At 31.1% G+C, this 23,274-nt stretch overlaps 2 protein-coding genes and 1 long non-coding RNA gene across 3 annotated transcripts; 2 read left to right on the plus strand and 1 right to left on the minus strand.

Annotated features, from left to right (window-relative positions):
• The first annotated feature begins 8,164 nt into the window (after window positions 1–8,164).
• Window positions 8,165–10,572, plus strand: LOC107909969 (uncharacterized). Its single transcript, XR_001687419.2, has 3 exons — window positions 8,165–8,727; window positions 10,242–10,327; window positions 10,401–10,572. It is a non-coding gene; the product is annotated as an uncharacterized lncRNA (long non-coding RNA).
• Window positions 10,573–16,090: 5,518 nt separating this feature from the next.
• On the plus strand, window positions 16,091–17,421 carry LOC107909973 (probable WRKY transcription factor 41). The gene is given in 3 exon segments (NM_001327029.1): window positions 16,091–16,442; window positions 16,546–16,674; window positions 16,755–17,421. Coding segments are annotated over 3 exon segments (1,068 nt in total). The 5' UTR covers window positions 16,091–16,122; the 3' UTR covers window positions 17,374–17,421.
• Window positions 17,422–17,694: 273 nt separating this feature from the next.
• Window positions 17,695–19,703, minus strand: LOC107909980 (uncharacterized). The gene is made up of 3 exons (XM_016837711.2): window positions 19,142–19,703; window positions 18,264–18,281; window positions 17,695–18,167 (listed from the first exon to the last, which is right to left on the minus strand). The coding sequence occupies exons 1-3, from the start codon at window positions 19,500–19,502 to the stop codon at window positions 17,977–17,979; spliced, it is 570 nt and encodes a 189-aa protein (XP_016693200.1). The 5' UTR covers window positions 19,503–19,703; the 3' UTR covers window positions 17,695–17,976.
• Between the last annotated feature and the right edge of the window lie 3,571 nt (window positions 19,704–23,274).

Below are 23,274 nucleotides of genomic sequence, written 5' to 3' on the forward strand. Positions count from 1 at the left end.
TCAATATGGTAGTGTTAAAGTTTCGTCAGAAAATTGTAACGTTTCTGCAGTCAATTAATTAAAAAAGACTAAATTGAAAAGATGCAAAACTTGCTAAAGTGATTAAATAGCTTAACAATTAAAAAAGAAAGGACTAAAAGAGTAAATGGACCAACTTAAGTGGCTGAGTCGGCATACCGTTAAAAAAATCAAAGATTTTTATGTATTTAAGGACAAAATTGGAATTACAATAAAGTTTATGTGGCCAAAATTTATTTTAAGGATTTCAAGACCATTTCTTCTTGAAATTTTAGTGCAAAACAACCATGGAAGAGGGTTTAGAGCTAGTATTTCATATTTTAGCTTCAAGTAAGTGTAATTCTTACTTTTTCCTTGAAATTTTTATATTTTTAGACTTTTACAATTAGGTCCAACTAAGTATTCTACTAGTTTCCCAATTTGTTGAAAGTTTAGGAAGATACCATTGATAAGTTCATATGATTTGTGTTATTTTATGATGAAATTGATATGTTAATGGATGTTTAAAGGTGTTTTATTAAAGAATTTTGGATGAAAACATGTTTTAGGGATTAAGTTGAAAAGTATTGAAATTGTGGAAAAATTCTGAAATTTCATGGAATCCATGGGCTGTTATTGATATGTATGAGAATTATTAGTCTTGGATCAAGGATTAAATTTCAAGAATTTCATTTTCCGAGCCTAGGGATGAAATTGTCATATATTATAACTTTAGGGTCAAATTGGTAATCAATATTTTACACTAAAACAGTTTTGGGCGACAATAGTGGTTTAATTTTGAAAAATCACAAAAAATTGTAGGAATAGAATTAGAAGATGAATAAAATATAAAATTAAAGCTTACTGGGTCTAGTTTCTCATAGAAGAAATGGCGTAAGCAATGGAATTGAAAATCATGAGATATAATAAATTTTGTGAGACAATGTCAGAATGATTTCAAGTTCCCCTGTTTTGAGTTTAGAAAATCATTAAAAATTGTAAAAAAATAATTATGGGATAAAATTTATATGTTTAGAATCTTGAATAAGTTTATTTTCAAAAGAAACAAACGAAAACATTATCTAAATTCTTTACAATCAGATAATTAAGTTTTAGTGAAGAGGGGTCAGAACTGTCGAACAGTGAAACAGGGAAAACTTTAAAGAATAAACTGTACTTATTGGCTAAGCCAAAAATTTTGTGGTAAATATATATATGAGTCTAGTTTCATGGGAAATTAATGGATCTTAATTTGGAGCTCTTTAGCTTTAGATATAAATAAATTAGTGACTCTAACTCAGACAGACAGCTTGAATTTACATACAAGAAAATAGTGAAAGTATGGATAATGTTGTTTAAGTGTGTTATACACATTAAGAATGTGGAATGGAGAGGAGGAGGAGGAAAATATATGAATGACTTGTGTATAAATTAGTCATTTGCCCGATTTTAATCGATAAACGTTGAATTAGAAATGATATAATGCTTCATTTTAAATAGTGATTATGAAATTATGATTATCCTTATGTTATAAAATCGAATTGTAAGTTCATATGGTTAAATTTTCATGATTATTTGATAATTTTAGGAATAACATAATATGTTAATTCATATGTTTGCTATTGAATTGTGAAAATTGTAAAATAAAAGAATATATATATATATGAAAATTGAATTATAAGTTCAAATTGATCAGTAGAACGCAAGGTTGAGTACTTCTGATCAGTGACAAGAGATAAGTGATAACTGATTCAGTGTAAGACCATAGCTGGGCTATGGCATCGGAGTGTGTTATGTGATTATGTGTAAGACCATAGTTTGACTATTGCATCGAGGAAATGAAGTACTCAATTCTGTAAGTAGTTCTCTAATTTGACAAATTGTGGTAAGTGTTAAGCAAATTTTATTTGAAAAAACATATTGAATAGTGAAATTGAGCTCAATTATGTGATCTCGTCATTCAGAGATTGTATTTGACAGGTTATGTTAATAAATTATGTGTATGTAAATTTAAGTGACGACATTTAAACAGCTAATGATATTGAGCTAATTTACATGAATCTCTCATTTGAAATTGTAATTGACAGGAAGAAATAGTGAATTGTAAATGACTCGAATTATCCGAAAATATTCGGTAATCTTTGGTAATACCTTGAAACCCTATTTCAGCGATGGATACAGGTTAGGGGTGTTACACTTTGGCCAAGTTGTGGCTGGATTATGCCACGTTAAACTTATAAGTTATGTATTGAAATGGTTTATCATGTGGATAGTTCCAAAAAGAATTATGTTTAAATGCACTAGCTTGCGACTTTGGTTGAATGATATGTTTATGTCTTGTGTGATATGCATAGGAAATGAGTGTGGAAAGGTAATGAAATAGTAAGTTCATACTTAAAGTGTAAAATGACGAAAAAGGGGATGATGAGTTGAATTGATGTTGTTATTTAAGCTAAAGTGATAATTTCATTGCAAAGTTGAGAATTTCATGAATGTGTCAATGAATGGTATAATCGATAAACATTGAGTTAAATGGTAAATACGTATTAGTATTAAGTTTAATGATATTGAATTGTACATAAATTAAATGGAAATTGTTAGTGATATGATTTGAATTGTAAGCATGAGAAATTGTGAATTTAATGAAATGGGAATGAAGCATTGAATTGCTTGAGTATGTATCGGGTCTTGTAGGTCCTATTATTTATTAATATAATAATTTGAGGATATATTGTGAAGAATTATAAAATCATTTTAATAATTTGAAAGTTTTAATTTAGATGAAATTTTATAACTTGGATAAATACGTTTACAAATGTATGTATTCTGGTAATGCCTCGTATCCTATTCTAGTGCCGAATACGGGTAAGGGGTGTTACACATATTTCATGAATCGATGCTATGAAGATATATATCTGATCTCTCTCATGTGATAACTCTTGATAAAATTGAGTTGCAGCTTGATTTGACATATGGTGAAGAACTGGTTAAGATTTTGGCTCGGGAAGTAAAAGAATTGAGAAATAAATGTGCGGCATTAGTAAATTAGAAGAGGCCACATGGGAGCCAGAAGAAACTATGAATCTCAATACCCTCATCTTTTCTCAGGTAAATTTTGAGGACGAAATTTCTTAAGGGGGGATAGTTGTAATAGCCTGATTTTTAATGGTGCCGGAAAATGCGATTTCAAAACCCCATTTTTGTAAATCGAGTCCGTAAGTATTAAATATGAATATTTACAGAGTTGGTATAAAAATATATTAAAATTTGGTCCTTCAATTACGTTTATTAATTGTTTAATTTTGGTACAATGACTAAATTGTAAAAGTCTTAGCGCTATACATTTTTAATTAACCGAAGACTAAGGGACTTAAATTTCAATTAGCAAAAGTTCCAAAATAGTATTTAAACCATTTCATGCATTAGTGGGATCTGATGTATATATGTGATTAGATTAAGCTAATTAAGTTTAATTAACTTAAATATAATTTAATCTATGTATAAATAAGTGAAGTGGAGGATGTCATCTTTTTCTTTCTTCTTCGCTACTCCGTTAAATCCTCAGACCATTCAGGAAATTGAAATAATAACATACGGGCAATGTTTTTAACTATTATCAGTGAAGGTAATATAATATAGTTTCTAAGAATTGATTGGGTTATTAACACAGAGCCCCTTATTACTTGAGCAAGTAAAAGACTATCCCAAGCTTCTGCTATTTCTATCCTCATTTTCTCTTCTCTTTTGTATTTTTCTCTTTTGGCCTCATCTTTTTTCTCGATCTTTTTTTCTGTATTCGATTAGTCCCTGAAGATTCAATTTGTTTGCTGTTTTGATTAAGTAAGTTCATATGGGACTTACCACTCAATTTTACTTTATGTATCGATGGTATTTGAATTTACACTTGTATATATATAAACTAAGTAGAATTAATGAATTTGACACTTATAGCTCGAAATGGATTGAATTGTAAATTGATGTGAATATTGGTTATATGGAAATAAAACAGGATGTAAATAAGATTGTTGACTGAATATATGTCTCATAATGAGAAATGAAACTGTGCACAGGAATTGATAATGTCATTTATACGAAAATGATGCCCGAGTGAACTTAGTAAAATGTTAGGATACGTATGACATGCCATTAGGGTTATACGGGTGATTAATTAGGGATTTTACAAGTTACTAAAAGATCTAGTATTTGTTGTAGATTCTCGAATTATCTGTATTGTAGGTTTTGCTCAGATGGTTAACATTGATATAATGGATGCTTGTTTGAGAAACTTGGTTATAATGCCAGCTTATATGATCAACCCTAAAATATTATCAGCTTGTGTGAGCATTACATTCCCGTGTATCTGAGTCCATCTTAATATGGTTCCATCGGGCGATGTTAAATTGATTGGAAATGGAATTTAATTCATGAAATGAAAATGAAGTGATATTGATGATACTTGACATTTAAATTGCTATATGATTCTGTTTTAAATGTTGGCATTATTTATAACTCGATAACGTAACTAACGTATTCTATTTGTGGTGGTGTTGCATGTAGAGATATGTATTAATGAGCCAAGGAAAGTTAATTTGGTAGCCAAGTAGATTAATGGTTTATGATTTAATGATCAAGGTAAGCTTTAGTTTCCATATAAGGTTACTAAGCATCCTATATATTTACCCCATTTATTTTCCCTTTTCCTTGTAGATTGTCACATTGTGGAACACGTCAAGCCAGATTGTTTCGAATATAACACTATACTATCATTGAATTGGTAACTTTTTGGTCATTTTGAGTCATGATTTGTGGCATGTATATAAGATATCTTGGGTTATATCTTAAAATGTAATTTTTTTATTAGAGTGTAATTTTGCATATATTTGGAGAAGTTTCCCATATGTTTTGATGACCTAATGTGCTTGTAAACTCATCTTTTGGTTGAATTGTGTATTTTATAGGATAAAAAGAGAGTTAGAATCATTTGGAAGTCATATGGAGATTTTATAGACAAAATGAAGTTTGAGTATTTTGTGGACTAAGAAGATGGGCAAAATAAGTCGTAGAATAAGGCATGCCCACTTGTCACGGGGCTAGAACTTTTGTCTTGCGTTCCGTGCGGCCTTAGGAGATCATTTCTATGCAAACACACCTAAGTCAGCCTAACCACTAAAAAATTAATGATTCACAAAGAATTCCTCCGAAGCACCAATTTATATAGCGGAAGCAACTTAGCCAAAAGAAGGCACAAAAGAACAGAAAGCTATAAAAAACTATGCACGAAAGGTGTTTGAGTAAATGCTCTCAATTGTATTACTTTCTCTCAATGAATACAAGAAACAAAAGAGAATGAAATGAATTACAAGTGAGGGGGAAGCTCTTTATTTATAGTTGAGCTCCCCCAAAATCGACGGTTTAGATCAAGTTACATTGACAGATGAGATTAGCTTATCCCTTAAATCTAGGGATTTACAAGATTACATAATCAAATCAAATCTAATCTTACAAGATATGATTCCCCTCAATCTTCTAAGATTAGTTCCCATATTTACCAAGGTAGCCTATCTTTCCATATCAACATCATTGGGCCACCCAGGCTTCAATCTGAAAGGTTTCTCCAACCGCTCTTTGAATCGGGCTAGCTCTTGCGACTCAAATAATCCCCATGCTAATGATAAACCTCCGTGGGATATATTGTGTGCGATGGTCATGGGTCCCATGACACACGACTTATGCTTGGAGAAACAAAGTTGCATGATTTTTCTATAGTTTTTCAATAAACTATAGTTTTTGAGTGAAATAGATTTCACATTGAAAGAAAATAAATAAAGATTTTGAAACAAAATTGAATACATTAAACTAGAAATAAGATTATATCAAAATATTCATAAACATCAATGCATTATATCAAACCCCCTAAAAGAAGAAGATATTCTATACATTTCTGAATTCATATAAGGATGCATGAATAATGCTTCAAGCAAGAGAATTGCACAATAAAATCGAAATTGTACATTAAATAGCATACACTTTTAAATTATTTTGAAATTTGGTATTTTAGAAAACTATTAACAATGTTTGATAATATTTATTATTTGTTGTTTAAAGTGGCCAAGCAAAATTTTACCTACTCGTATAAAAGGATGAATTATGGTTATGTTTTTTTTTTAAATCTTTAAATATGAACTTAATTCAGAATTGCTTTTGAAACTACTAAACTTAGAAAATTTAAATTTTACTTTGCATATTATTATGATTGTTAGCTCCAAACCTATTAATATAAATTTTTTAAAACATTATTATCAATGCAGAGCATAGGATTTTTACATAATTTTTTCATAGTAAATATCATATAAAATTTATTATACACATAATTTTTATTTAAAGATATTGATAAAAATTTTGTAATACTAATTAATGGAATCAAAACTAGTGGTATATTTCCATCCATATTTAACGATATTCATCCATTTTGTTAATTTTAAATACTATTTAATTTCATTACAGTCACTAATGTACATATCATCCCTTAATTAATGTAGTTAAAAGTAGTTGTTTTTTTTTAAAATACAAGTACTAATTAATAGCATCACCATCGTTTATATACTTTACTTTATATTTAAAGATATCAACAAACTTTTTGAGGGGAAATATTTGGTTAAGTGAAATTTAAAAATTCTAAAAATAGGATTAGAGAGGTAACAAAGGTATATAAAATATAGTAAAAATTTTGATAAAAAAGATCTTTTTGGTCTCTCATAATTTTGAAAATGAGTAAATTGGTCCCTCTCAAAAAATTAGAGCAATTTAATCACTGTCAATTTCAAAAGTGTGCAACTAAGGACAATTAATCATGATGTTGATGTTTTCCATCAATTGTTCATGATTTTAATTGGTATAATAACAAATTTAACCCTGAAAGTTTACACATCCTGTCAATTTGGTTCTAACTTAACAAATTTATCCTGCAACATTTGTATAAATGCGTAAATGTTGAGGTTGAATTTGTTGACTTTTTAGAATTAAGGCTAAAATGAAAAATATATAAACATTAAAGGCTAAATTTGTTGTTATACCAATCAAAATTATATACAATTGATGGAAGACATTATAACACCGTGATTAATTGTCCTTAGTTGCTCACTTTCAAAATTGACAAAGATTGAATTGCTCCAATGTTTTTGAGAGTGACTAATTTGCCCATATGGAGAGGTCTTCTTATAAAAAAATTTTAAAAAATAAATATATAAAAGAAATGAGATAATGAAGAATTCGAAACTCTGCTTACGACATTAAAGAAAATACACTCTTAGATGTCTACCAAATACTCACCTTTTTTTCAAAATACAAATCCTAATTAATGGTCTAACCATTACTTATATACTTTTCATTCTTCTAAACGTGATTTCTTTACCCTTAAATTAGATTTAAAAAATCCTATGTTTTAAATCGTAGCAATGTTTAATTTACCAAAAAAATATAATATGTTCACAAATACGACATATTATGAATATATTTACCTTTAATTATGTAACTTTCACTATAGCAAAGTAGGTTTTTAGCGGCGGTTTTCTGGCCCTATAACGGCGCTTATAAGCGCTACTAAAACAATTTGCAGCACTTATGCAAAAAAACGCCGCATTAGATAGTGCTGCTAAAATTTGTGACGTTTATGTGGTAAAACATTGCAAGAGAGTCAAGCATGTTGTGGCGTTTGTAGCTAGAAGCGCCACAAAAGATCATGTTTTATAGTGCTGTTTCTGGGAAAACACCACTAACATTAGTCGATTCTATCAACCCATTTCATTTCATATAGAACCCGAATTTTCAACATATTTTCCTGTAACTTCATATCCAACAATAAACTTCAAATCTAAATAATACTTTCACGAAAGAAATATGTATATGATCTAAATTAATAACTGAAATAACAAAATATATTCAAAAGTTATATTGTTAAGATATTCTCACAATAAGAAAATATTAGTAACTAATTACAATAATAATAGTAATGGATATAACTTCCTCAAATTAGGATGTCCACCATCTTTTGCTTTCTCCCAATCAAATAAAAAACAAGCAATGAGAAACAAGGGAACTCAATTATTTGTAAAATAATACTTGAAATTTTACAACCATATATAGAAGTCTGATATTTTAGTTTTGGTTTGTAGGCGTGTTCCTAAATGTCTGCATCTATGAAAAATGCCATTAAAAGAAGAAACCGGGAAATCCATAATAATCCACGGCGGAGCAGGCTTCAATCACGAATGGTCCACACTAGAGGTGATCATAGGTCAGGCGGTCCGGCCCGGCCCGACGGCCCGCCTAAAATATGGGAGAGTTTGGGTAAAAATATAGGCCCGAAATATGGGTTTGGGCAAAAAGCGAGCCCATTTAGAAAACAGGCCGGGCCTCGGGTAAAATTTTTTTGGCTGGGCCGAGCCGAATATAATAAATATATATTTTTTAATTTCTAAAATACATTTCCCATTTCCCATTTCCCACTTCCCATTTCCCCTCCCCATTTCCTATTTCCCATTTCTCCGTGCATCTGATAAAAATCCCTAAGCCTTTCCCTCCTCCCTTTTTTCCCCAATTCAAAAATCCACCTCCACCGATCCACCATTCCACCTCCGGTCCTCCACGGCTCCACCCAATTCAAAAATCCACCTCCATAGCTCCACCTCCGCTCTAACGGTGGTTCTACGTCTTCTACCTTTGAATTTCAAAGTTGAGTTTGCTGCTGTTAACCCTAGTTTATGTCGAAGTAGTTTTTTGCTTTTTGCTTTTTGATTTTGATTTTAATTTTGATTTTGATTTTTGCTGTTAACGGTTTTTTGATTTTGATTTTGAGACACTGAATCTTCGGGGGGGAATTAAATCTGGAATTTTGGTTTTGATTTTAATTTTTACTATTAACCCTATTTCCTGTTCGAACAATTAGACTAATAGGTTTAAAGCAGTCAAAGATTGTATTGACATTTTTAACCTTTAAATGTTGCGTGTTTTAATCTTGTTATGATTTTGATTTTAATTTTTGCTGTTAACCCTATTTCCTGTTCGAATAATTAGACTAATAGGTTTAAAGCAGTCAAAGATTGTGTTGACATATTTAACCTTTAAATGTTGCGTGTTTTAATCTTGTTATGCTTAAAATGAAGAAGCATTTCTGCATAATCATCTGCTCGTGGAACTTAGAGAAAGAAGTAGAGAGTTTAATAGTGTTGAAGATGTCATCCTTATCTTTTAAGTGTGTTTGACACTCATGGAAAACTTTACTTATGAATAAATGTATAAGATCATCATTGGAAATAATTAAAGAGATAAATTTAGATATTATATGAATTTTTCAAACTGATCTAAATGTTGCTAAAGAGCTTTTGTATCAGTCTATAAATGTTACTTTATTGAGTTTTTTTTATTGTTTTTGTCCAACAATTCTACTCCTATATAAGTATTATTTGATTTAACTGACAGTGAGAGTGTCCTTTTGAAGAACTGATAGTGAGAGTGTCCTTTTGAACCCTTGTTATATTCCAGTTTGGGAATGAATAGTTGATAAAAATGGGAAGGTAATTCTGAATTTCGAATTACTCTTTGAAAATTTGATCAAAATTTGACTTTCCCAGATTTTGATTTTGCAAATGGACATGTGGAGTTGTGTTGGTTAATTATTTTATGAATTTTAGATTAGTAATAATGATGTTGAGAATTGAGATTGTCCTTTTGACACCTAGTTATATTGTTGTTTATGTTTCTAAGGTTTGGCGATGAATATTTGATAAAATGGCAAGACAAACTAATATCCTTTTTCTTGAACAATGGTTGAGTACTAATATTGGTGCTATTAGCTACTCTGTTTCAGAAATTAGGGTTAATATTGATGAAAGAGAGAATATTAATAATTTCAATATTTTTAAAATCTTTAATTGAATTTGTTAAATCTGAATATTATGCTGAATATTCAATATTTTCAATATTGAATTTGTTGAGAATATTATGCTGTCATGTTTTTTTTTTTATTGGGAAAGACATGTTCTGGTATGTCTCTTTGTTGGTACATTGGAATTTTAAACTCCTAGAAGATGCTTAGATTAAAGCTTTTATTGATGCTTATGAGTAAACGCCACTAAACATTGATAACTTAAGGTTTAATCAAGCTAAAAAATATTGTTCTGTATCTTGGTAGAATAATGCATGAGCAATTAGGTTGGAAATCCTCATGTTGCTTTTAACCTTTGCAGCTCATCAGATGGTAATGTTCAGTGCTACATGGCCTGCAACAGTTCATCGGTTAGCTCAGGAGTACATGGACCCTAATCTTGTTAAGGTAATTATCTAAATGCTTGATGGTGTTGTCATAGTTTCCTATATATTTGAAAAAGTAATAAATTTGTTTTCAGGTTGTGATTGGCTCAGAAGATTTAGCTGCCAACCATGATGTTATGCAGATAGTTGAGGACTGATTTTATCTTCTAGAATTGCTTGATGGCTCAAGTTGTTTGAGTTTAAAAGTTTAAAATCAATTGTGGATACTCAATTGCATTAGAATTTAAGTACTTTTTATTGGTTCAATTTTGAGCTTTTTTTATGTTCTTTCTTTCATTTAATTTCAGGAGTCAAATCTGTTGTTTAATTGAGTTGATTTTGTTTTGCAGGAGTTAATTTACTTAAAAAACGGGCTAGGTTGGGCCGGGCTCGGGCTTAAAAATTTTTTCCTAGGCCGGGCCTGGACAAAATTTGAGGCTCATATTTCGGACCAAGTTGGGCCCGGGCTTATGAAGCGGGCCGAAAATTTTTTTGGGCCCGACCCATGATCACCTGTAGTCCACACAAAGATTAACTTTGTAATTTCACGATCTTTATAAGAATAAAGTAAAATGAAAAGGCCTTTTACTGGATATAAAAATTATTCCATAAACTGTGCTCTTATAAAGTAAAATTGTTTGGAGATCTTTAATATGTAGGTTTAAAATTTTAAACCAAAATTGATTTACTTGATTTTTGCAGTTCTATTTTTGTATTTTTTTTATTTTCATAGTAAAGGCAACTTTGACCAGAATCAACAAAATTTTCTATTATTACTTATACTAAAAGGCGATAATATATGGAAATCTTCCATATTTTATTATTATTATGTGATGTAGAATACACCAACAAAATTCCCAATGAAAATTTATGATATTTTTTAAAACTTATGGAAATATATATTATTCTGCTTTAATTAAGGCAACATTATAATGATATATAATGTACGAAATGGCTAAAATTGCTGCAAAATTTTGACTCGCCGTAGAAGAAACATGCTTACTTAGTTACATTAAAAAATACTTAAAAACTTTGCTTTATATAATGTATAGTGACCTGATTTGTTGAAACCCGAACGGATTGAGCAGCGATGGACGGAGCAGCGTCGACGAAGGAGACGGAGATCGATGGCAAATGCATTGTCGACGGGGATGCAGCAGACGGATGATTGGACAGAAGACCAGCAGCAGACGGATGGGAAAGAAAAAACAAAGTTAGGAATTTGGGGAAAAAAACTAAGTCAGGGATTTGGGGAAAACAATTTGGGGGAATAAGGGTTGGGGGGTTAGCTATCAAAACGGCGTCGTTTCAATAAAAATTAAAAAATATTCGTGGTGTTTATGGGAAAAACATCGTTAACATTGCTCCCATTCGGTGTGCCTTTGCGGCACGTAGCATAAAACGCTGCTAAATATGTATTATTTGCAGCACTATTTCCACAAACGCCACTATATAACGACTTATTGCGACGTTTTTCGGTTAGCGCCACTAATGGTATATATTTGTTGCATTTTTCAATATAAACGCCATTAAAAGTTCAACCTTTGCGGCGTTTTCGATCCAAATGCTACTAAAAATGCCGCTAAAAGCTTAATTTGCTGTAGTGTTTATGATGTAATGTATAGTCATAAATCATGTTATTTGATTCACAACATCAAAGAGGTATCATACTTAAACAATCTATTACATATTATTGTTACTATTAATATCACGGTTAAATATTCTTTGCACATTTAAAATTTAGTGTCTATATTTTTATATTTTTCAGTTGTATAGTCTCTCTCTACTTTTTAGATTTCAAAATTTAAGTCTAATTGTCAACACTATTAAAATTCTTTTGTTAAATTAATTGATGTGGAATTTTAAATTAAAAAAAACCAATTTGGTATATATGTAGCAAAATAATTAACATTTGTAATAAATTTGAATTTAACATAAAAATGTTAACAAAGTTCACAATAGGATTTAGATTTTAAAATCTTAAAAATACAAATAGAGGATTTTCAACACACCATCAAAACAAATATGTACTCAAATGTAAAATAATAATATTTTTTTTACATGTTATATATTTCTATTGTGTATTTATTCCACCCACAATTTTAATTTATGTTTTAGAAAAATATTACTCAGGAAGGGAATTAAAATTTTCAAATAATTACAAATCAAGATAGATTTCAATTTTTATTTTATTAATTCCATATAATTTTGTTTTTTGTGTGTGCACGTACTCATTTCTTTTCCATACATTAAAAACCTTCTTTCATTGTTTTACAAATTATTTCCAACACTCACATAATATATATATATATATTCTCCATCACTACTTATTTATTTATATATTCCAAGAAAATACTAATAATCAATTTTAAAATTTGGTGTAATGATGGTTTTAATATTTGTTTAATCGATTTTTAATTTTGAAAAATTAGAAAGTTTATCCATGTTAGTAGAAAAACTAAAAGGTTGTCTTAAAAGTTAACGCTTTTTGCTAAACAAAAATCCACCCATAAAGTGGATTCTAGTATTATTTAAATACAACTAGAAAAACTGTATTATTTAAATATTATGTTTGATACATTTTTATATAATTCTGCGTTGTGATTGAATAACCTTAAGTTTGTGATTCAAATAATTGAAATACTTGACTTTGCATGTTTCACATTCAAGTCCCAACTATCAAAATATTCTCTTCCCTAAGTTTAAATTTATGATATATCATTTCATATTTTTGTTTGGTTTTAATATTTAATTTTGTATTAATTTTTTTTTTCATTTGGAATTATTTTAGTATTTGAGCTTGAATCTTTTTTATCTCATTTAAGTACTCGAATTTGATTTTAATGTTCAATTTGATATTTGAGTTTTTTTCTCCCAATTAAATACATGTGTTTGCTTACTAGAGTACACATATAAAATATTTATGGGGTTATTTGGTTTAAGTACCAAGGGCAAAGTTAGAAAAAATTTTGTGGGGGAGTGAAATTAAATTGTTTATTTTACAATAGTAAAAATACAAATTTATCATTTTAGTAGCTTATATCTTTATAATTTTTAATCAAATTCTTATCATTTTAGAATGTCAAAGTACAGTTTTACCACTACTAATTTAAATTTTTATAAAATATAAAAAATCCTAAATGAAAAAAAAAATTATTTTAAGAGACACCAGGGCCAATGTCACCTCCTCCATTTGCCATTGCTGAGTATCAAGTTGAAAACTAAAATGTAATACTCTAATATCAAACTAAAAAAAAAAAAAATTCAAATAAATATAAAATTTTGTTTGATGGGACGCTTCCAATTCCATACGTCTTGCTCTTGCTCATGTAATGATGGAAACAAATAGCCTAAACAGACATGTGAGTCAAACCTCTTTGTATAATGCAGACTTTATAAATTAATCACACTAATTACTCTGGGTTAATTAGGTTTTTTCTTAAAATATTTTGGATTCATCATCATAGCTTAAAGAATTCAAGGAGTTTGGATTGTATTAGGAAAACAAAAATGAAATTTTTGCACTTTTTAAATATTTGAAGCAAATATTAGATTTAAAATATTAATATCTGAAATTACCTTTTTATTATCAAATTACGAAACATCGGGTAGGGTATGTTGGATCATGAAAACACTAATCCCTCTAAAAATATTGGAATGAATTTCAGGTGAGAGAGTGGCTGCAATGCATGTTCTTGACAGTTTGTAAAAAGAAGAAGAAGAAGAAGAAGAAGAAGAAGCTGTGAAGAATCTAATCTGGGCAGATGAAGTGCAAATGGTGGTTGAAAATGGCATCTTTGAGTACACGTAAGCTCCAAATTTCCCCACATGGGAAGAGCAATAACGCGGAATTTGGTTTGAAATTTCTTTGGTCCAATTCACCTTCATCTCTGACTTTCTTTCACATTAATTTATATGCTCTTTTTATTCTTAACCTCAATCATTCGTGTCACGCTAAGGATAAATCAGGTGACCCAACCCTTTGCTTAATCACATAATTGAGATCGTGATTTTTTTTTTATTTTCATTTTATCCATGGTTAAATTTTACTATTAATTTTTATAATTTTTTTAAGTTATGGATTTTATATTTTAATTTGATTAAATTTAATTCCCATATTTTTTAAAATAGTCAATTTTAGTCATGACCCGAACAATAGTAGTTAATTTTTTTTGGTTAAATTCAATTATCAGTTATGTACTATGCATACAATTGTAGATTTGATCTATATTCTCCAATTGAATTATTCTAAGTTCTAATACTTTTCAAATTTAAAAAATTTTGGTCTTGACACAAATGAAAATCATTAATCCCTTAATATTATATTTTTAATGAGTAATATGTGAAAATAGCATGTTAACATGCCACTATACATATTGGCACTATGTTTGCCGTATCAGATTTTGAAAATAAAAGATGTTAACTAAATAAATTTAACAATTATAATTTAGTAAGGATTGAAATTTTAAAATTTACAAAATATAAGGATTTAAATTAAAGTATAGACATATATACATGGACAAATATCAGAATTTAAATTAAATAAGTCTGCTTCCTCTGGCATAGCTTTTGGCTCTGGTGCGTTGACTTTTGAAGGTTTTCTGTTTTCATTGGAACGCACCTATTTTTGATGATGTTTGGCGTACCACCAGTCCAATGAGACTGTCTCACTGCTGGTAAAAATTTTGGCTGGAGCTTTTAGCTCCAACGATTGCAGTTAAGTGAGATAATTATTGTTTTATCACCTTCTATTCATTATTGTATTTTTCAATTTACTTTTTATATAAATTTAATTTAATTATTATTTTATATAATATTATTTCATTATATATATTATTATTTAGTATAACTATTATATAAATATTTTTAATGATTTAACTTTTAATATAAATATAAGTTTAATAATTATAATTATAATTTAGCATAAATATAATGAAAATTATTTGGTACAAGAGTTTTTAAACTTCACAATCAAAGGTTCACAAATGTTCTATAAAAATATATTAAAATATTAAAAAAACACAAGAAATTTTTTTTTAAAACTGCGCTTACTGAATACAAAAAAAGTTCACTACCAAATACTAACCTTAGATATAATTATGATTTTATTAATTAATTTAAATATAATTTTTGAATATAAACATATCCTATAATTAATTTTAATCTTATTAAATTTATTTTAGTTTAGATTTGGATATATTTTTATTATTAAACTCATCTTGGTTTATAACCATTTGTGATCCTAACTACACTTGGGATATTTTAGATGTAAAATTGAAGGGAGACTTGGTCAGCAATTGGAGTTTTGACCTCACCTCACTCTTCAGTCCACTAATCTTACTTCTAGTTTATCATGACCAAAGACTTGTCTATGCTGAAAAACTCGGTTTCTTTTGGTCAAACTTCAAACTTTCTATTCCAACAACCATTTTTTCTAATCCCAAAACTCCAATGAAGTTCCTTTAAAAGCCCCAGAGTTTCAATTTCTTATTCAAACCCAAAACCTTTCACTCTCCTACTCCCTCTTTGCTTAAACCTCAGCATAGACAAGTTCAAACATTTTCCAGCTTTTAGTTACTTAATCAAAACTTAACATTCAGGCCAAATTCCATGGTTGTTGCTTCTTGCTCTTCACCATTTAGGCTATTTCAATCCCTTTGGCTGCTTCTGCTTGTGATCCTTGGAAAAGTTTTTTCTTCTTCATAACCAAATTTACCCGGTCTATAGCAGGTCATGAATTAGTATTTCCAAGTTCCAAACAAGGAATCCCTCTCTATTTTCTTACAGTTGAAGGAAAGAAGAAAGGGGGAAAAAAAAATGGAGAACATGTGGAAGTGGGAGCAGGGGACACTGGTGAGCGAGCTGATTCAAGGAATGCAATTAGCAAAACAGCTAAGGTTGCATTTGGGTGCACCATCATCTTCTGTTGAATCCAGGGACTTGCTACTACAGAAGATCTTATCTTCCTATGAAAAAGCTCTTCTGATTTTGAAACTGAGCAGGCCTACGGAACAGCCACAACAAAATGTAGGAGGAAAAACTTGTGTGCCAGAGTCTCCTCTAACCATCAACGGCAGCCCCAGGAGTGATGATTTAGAAAAGGATAACCAGGATATCAGAGATGTCTCAAAGAAGAGGTGAATTTGCAAGCTACAAGTTAATAATTCTTGAATGTTATTGCAAATTTTGGAAGTTGTAAATTTGAGTATGCTAAATGATTCCTGGAACTGTGTTTTGCAGAAAGATGATGCCTAGGTGGACGGATCAGGTGAGAGTGAGCTCTGAAAACCTGCTGGAAGGTCCTCATGATGATGGCTACAGTTGGAGAAAATACGGGCAAAAGGATATCCTTGGAGCCAAATATCCTAGGTGAATGACCCTTTTCCCTTGTAAAATGCTGGACTTTTGTATTAGTCAAAACCCTGATGATAGAATGTTTACTTTTGCAGAAGCTATTACAGATGCACCTATCGAAACACCCAAAACTGCTGGGCTACAAAGCAAGTGCAGAGATCAGATGAAGATCCCATCCTCTTTGAGGTCACATACAGAGGAACTCATACATGTGCAAATGGCAACCCCGCAGTTCCATCCCCAGAAAAACAACATAAATCAAACTCAAACGGCCTTAATAATACCAATTACCAACCATTGCAATCACAAGATACCCTCTCAGAGTTTCGAGCAGGCCTAAGAGTCAATACTGAGGGCTTAGACAATAAAGAGATGGCACCCCCATTCTCTTTTGCTTCAACATCATTTGGGTGTATAAAGAGCGAAAACCATAGCTTTTCACCTTCAGGAGTACTTGATTACTACAATATCTTCGGCAGCTTTTCATCGCCGTTCATGTCTCCCGATACACCAGAATTAAACTACTTTTCAGTTTCCCAGATGAACAACTTCCAAGGGGTGCTCAACACACAGCATTCTAAATCTGATCTCACCGAGTTGGTTTCAGCCAACACTTCGGCCACCAATTCTCCAATTATGGACTTGGATTTTTCGCTCGACCAAGTGGAGTTGGACCCGAATTTCCCATTTGACACACCGGGATTTTTCTCCTAACTCTTTTCCGCAATCGAATAAGAGTAATGGTAGATGTCAAATTCGGGTTCCAATAACCAAAGTAGGTTCATGGTGAGCCGTGTGTTCTGCGAAGAACTATTGTACAATACATGTCCCTTTCAATTCTATGTTGGTTTTGAGAAATTTCCTCAGATAACAAGTTTTGATACTTGTTCTTATCGAAATTCCATAATACTAGTGCGCAGATTTTCACCAAAATGCAAAGGTCCTTCTAACACTCACTGCAACTTCATTGCAATTAGCAAAGTAGTATTTTAAGCAATGGCCATTTATAATCCAAATAAGTTGTCCATAACAACATACCGTGAAAGTTCACAAATCCTGGATTTCAGAAGAATAAAATAAGTATATACAGGGAAAAAGAATCTACATTCCAACGATTCCTACATTGCTTGTCTTTACACATAGCCGATGGAATACATAAGCAAATGGTAACAAGTTAACACTCTAGAAATTATCATATACCACAAGTCCTGAAATAAGAAAACTGCAGGACAAGAAGCAACATCCAACAGAATTGAGAAGAGCTCATGGTACTTTAACAATGAAATGGCAAGGAGATCGACTGAAATCATAGTTAATCTATATGTAAGGTTTCTTCTGGTTTTCCACATCCTGAACGGAGCTTGATGCGCCTTCTTTTGCATCCTTGGTCTTCCTAAGAGTTTGTCTCAGCCCCAAGACGATGAATAAGTTGGTTAAAGTGAGAAGTGATTCAGCCCCTCCATGTAACCAATCCACATTAGACAAGGAAGTACCGTATTTCACCTTTGCTGTCTCAACCCCACATGGACCAAGTCATAATTTGGCATCAATATGTAGAAACCATTAACTGTTAAAGGAATTGTTGATCATTAGCAGGAACTTACCGTATATTCCGGCTGGGACTGCTCAGTAGACACAAAGTCAGCAAACGAACAATGTAAAGGAAATTAGTAGAGTTGAAACAAAGCCACCAATAGCAAAATCAAAATGCAGGCGAAAACCATCCAAAGTAAGGAACATTGTATAAAACTACATTGAATAAAGCCGCATTTTCTTTGCTCTATATCCCTATTCGAGTCATTTCCTTTATGTTTGCTTTGGGCAGATTTTGTGTACTTCATGCTGCTCATCTATGACAAGTGCTACACCAATTATCAGTGTTGATGAAATAAATATAGAGCCACATAACTGAGAAGAAATCATATTGTAGAATATATAGATGACTTAGAACCGAACTGCTCGCCTGCCACTGGTTCAAAATGATAAAAAAAGACACCAAGTTCTCTACAATTCTAACAGAATTTTCGAGATTGCAGATGCCTCATTGTCACAATATGAATCTCTGCCCTAGCTATGAGAAGCCATCAATTCTCACTCTCAAAAAGCACAAAAAACATACGAGAACACTAGCAACTTAATTCGAATATCTAACATTTCTCTTGGACAATTTAAGGAAACTTGAAAGGTATATATGCTAAAATGATGGTTATCTCAACACCAGTGCATTTATCAACAAAGTAGGTTTCATGTAAAATCATCAACAAAAACTAACTCATAATCTTTTCACTCCGTCTACATCCATGCTAAAATGTGTAATTTTTTCCTACTCTTTTTACCCAAACTAATTTCTTTATTTCATGGCAAAGAGAGTAAAAAATTTCACATAAAATTTGCAACTTAGAACATTAATCACCACATAAAAGCAACCTCATAAACTAAAGTAGCATTGAGAAAAGAAAATGGTACATCCCAGGAAACTCACTGGTGGCACCCACAAAGGCAAGCAAGAAGTAGAAGCCAAAAAGGGTGAGCTTGGGAGCAGACTTAGACTTGGTGATGAAGTACAAGAAGCCAATATATGGGAACAGAGAAACTGCAAAGAGTTGAGAAGCAATGCTTTGTGAGTCAATATTTGGTGCCCATGGATCCACTGGCAACAACCACCCGCGCGCAATCCCTCCTTTCCTGTTAACAAACATTCCATCCTTGTAACTCCAGGAACCTCTGCTTGGAATTGTTGCTTGGTAGTTTTGCAAGAAATGACAAGAACCTGGAACTGTTGAACTAACGGGGACAACATAATTGGGTGGTTTAAACAAAGGTTGTAAACAGCTGAGATTCATGTTGTCAAGACTACTACAGCTTCGATTCAGCCCTTTTTGCTTTGAAGTTTGGATTTTTCTCCTCTTGCAGATGATGATGATGATGATGATAGTATTGTGGATTAGAGAATTTTGATCTGTGGGGTTTGGGTTTCTAATGCAAACAATCTGCCACGTTGTAAGATGGGCTGATTCTTAGGGCCTTCCTTGCATGCCCCCAAAGAAATAAAAAATTTACCATTATTGGACTCTTTTATGGTACATGAATTCTTGTTCTGTTGTATAATTTAAAATCTGATTAGCTTTTCCATCAAATAGAATGAAGAACAACATTAACTCTCAAACTTAAATTTTTGAATCAACTTTTTTTTAAGAAAATATTATTAACAATTGGAATCATTAACAATAATATAAAGACATGACATATATTATTAACGGTAAAGAGTTAACCCACAAATGGATATTTAAATTATATCAATTTTGGTACTTAAAATTTTTTTGGTCACAAGTAGTATCTAAATTATCTTTTTTCTCCAAGTTAGTACATCTGTTAGTCAAATCCTTATGTCTATTTTAAAATGAGCTTAACCCATAAATTAGTACTTAAACTATTCAAATTTTTTTTCTCATTTTGGTATCTAAACATTTTTTTTGTTACCAGTGATACTTAAACTATTTTATTTTCAAATTGGTACGTCTGTTAGTTCAACCGTTGAGTTATTTTAAAAAAAAATAACCAATTAAAAATTGACATATGAAAAAAAGGAGAAAAAAAATATTATTATATCTTTTATAAATATTTTCTTTTTCTTTCTTCAGAACAAGACAGATGGTTAGACCAATCAAGCTGTTAGTTCTTGGTTTGATCAGTTCATCTAGTTTGATCAAATAAATTATTATAAACTCATAAAATAAAAAGAATATCTAACAATAGTGAAAATCAATTCAATTGGTTTTTTTTAACTTGGTTCAACTGGTTTGTACTGGTTTGCGAGTTAATCAGTTCAATCCCTATCTCTGTACTAGTGTCATGGGCTACGGATCAAAGCCCGTGACCTTTGCGCACAGAATGACCCATAGAGGTCAACTTATTAAATAAGGCTCATTTGACCCATATGAATTGGCCTGATACGTGGAACTTGTGAAGAAGCCCATCTACTTGAATCCTAGTTAAAGTGAAACACTCCAATAAATTGTATTTTACTAGGATAATTATTGTAAAAATCCTAAAGGATAAACATGTATAGAATTTAAATCCATTAGGACTCTATTATTGTAGATGAGAACTAATCTTAGTCGTTAATGTAAATTGACTTGTACCGTTAGATCTGGGGGAGCTCAACTATAAATAGAGGTTTTCCCATTTATTTGTAATCACTTTATCCTTTCTAAGTTAAAGAAATAATGATAGCATTTACTCAAACACTTGGCGTGCACTCTCTTTTCGTGGTTTTCTTTGTTCGTAGCTTCTTCCTTTTCAGAGTTTGCTTTTGCTTTGCTTAAGTGCCTTAAAGAAATTCTGTAAGAAATAATCTCTTAAGGCCGCACGATTTGCGATACAAAAAGTCTAGCCCCGTGACATTCTGTAACACCCCTAACCTATATCCGTTGTTGGAATAGGGTTACAGAGCATTACTAGGGTTTACGGATCAATCAAACAGAAATTTTAAACATTTCATTACATATCAATACTCATAATAAAACGAATGAAAATAATATATTTTGTCCCTTAAACGAGCCCTCATGACCCAAAATACATATTAAAAACAAGTCGGGACTAAATCGGAAACTCAGAGAATTTTTCAGAAATATTTAAAATTTTCAACACTGCAGGGGCACATGGCCGTGTAACTCACACGGTCAGGAGACACGCTCGTGTCTCTGGCTGTGTGGGCATTCGAAATAGGGATACTCAGCCGTGTCTCGGCTCGTGTCCATAGTAGGGTAGAGTATACAAGCGAAAAGATTTATAGACTCTTTAAAAGAAAAGGTTTTTACAGAAGAGAAAACTAAAAAGAAAACTAAGTTATAAGCTATATATTTTTCGATGCCTATACAAATGAATTCTCCTCTCTATTTATAGAGGGACTTAAAAATTCTATACAATTGTATTTTGAATCCTGGACAGTGTTTCTGATAAGGATTCGGCTTCAAATGGATGTGGCTACTTCCACGTCTCATTTGTCTTGTTGCTTCTTTAATTGCATGGTCATGGTTATTTCCACATTGCATGCTTGAGTTAATGGCCGCTTTCATTACTACTTGTGTCATAGTTGCTTCCATCACTGCTTACATCATCATTGTTTTGATGATAGCTTCCACGTTGCAAGACTTTTTTGTCTGCATCTGGATTTCTTCTTTTGTCTTCATCATGGATTTGATGATGACTTCCACGTTGCCAATATTTGTTGCTGGTATGTGGATTTCTTTCTTTTCAGGTTACTATCTTTTTTGACTTCAACCTTCTTCCATATTAATTAGATTCATTTCTTCTATTTCACCTAGATTTAATGAATCTAGTGAAATTCCTGGTGTTCCAAGCTTTCGACATACTTCTGATTTGTTCCAGAAGATGAGATGGATAATCTTCAATTTCTGCATCAACTATCTTTTTTAATAGCCTTAAAGATTCTTCATCTCTATTTTCTTGGATATCTCCAATATAATATGCCAATATTCTTCTTCCGTCTGTCCATAGTTGATAAATTTCTTGTTGAAGAAGATCTTGGGTTGTTGCTACAATATCAATCCATGCTTGGGTTTGATAATAATTTGGATCATTATAACACCTGTCAATGTTTTTTGCCAAGTGTTCTTTGACCTCTTTTACAACGGATAATCGGGGACTTCCAATCATCCTTTGAATAACCCATATCTAATATAGCTGATAAAATTTTTCTTTTTCCGCTATACTGATAAAGCTACTTATTTCAATATGAAAATAATAGAAAAAGTCATCATTGTTTTTGACTATCAAATAACTTTTGATCAAAATACAACCAGTGTTTTGACTAATAAAATAGAAAACTTAACTATTAATAAGTTAAATCCTGAAAATACAGGAAAATCATTTTCTATTATTTTCATATTGAAATAAATAATGATTACAAAGCATCATAAACAATGATACCTTTATCGGTATAGTTGAAAAAGAAAAATAGCTTTATATATTATTTTCATATTGAAATAAATAATGATTACAAATCATTTTCTATTATTTTCTATTATTTTCATATTGAAATAAATAGCTTTATCGGTATAGTTGAAAAAGAAATATTTTATCAGCCATATCAGATTTGGGTAATTCAAAGGATGATTGGAAGTCCCCGATTATCCGCTGTAAAAGAGGTCAAAGAACACTTGGCAAAAAACATTGACAGGTGTTATAATGATCCAAATTATTATCAAACCCAAGCAGGGATTGATATTGTAGCAACAACCCAAGATCTTCTTCAACAAGAAATTTATCAACTATGGACAGACGGAAGAAAAATACTGGCATATTATACTAGAGATATCCAAGAAAATAGAGATGAAGAATTTTTAAGGCTATTAAAAAAAAGATAGCTGATACAGAAATTGAAGATTATCCATCTCGTCTTCTGGAACAAATTAGAAGTATGTCGAAAGCTTGGAACTCACCAGGAATTTCACTAGATTCATTAAATCTAGATTAAATAGAAGAAATGGATCTAATTAATATGCAAGAAGGTTGAAGTAAAAAAAGATGGCAACCTGAAAAAAAAGAAATCCACATACCAACAACAAAGATTGGCAATGTGGAAGTTATCAT

The sequence above is a fragment of the Gossypium hirsutum genome, chromosome D08 (assembly GCF_007990345.1).
Source record: "Gossypium hirsutum isolate 1008001.06 chromosome D08, Gossypium_hirsutum_v2.1, whole genome shotgun sequence".
NCBI classification, from domain to species: Eukaryota; Viridiplantae; Streptophyta; class Magnoliopsida; order Malvales; family Malvaceae; genus Gossypium; species Gossypium hirsutum.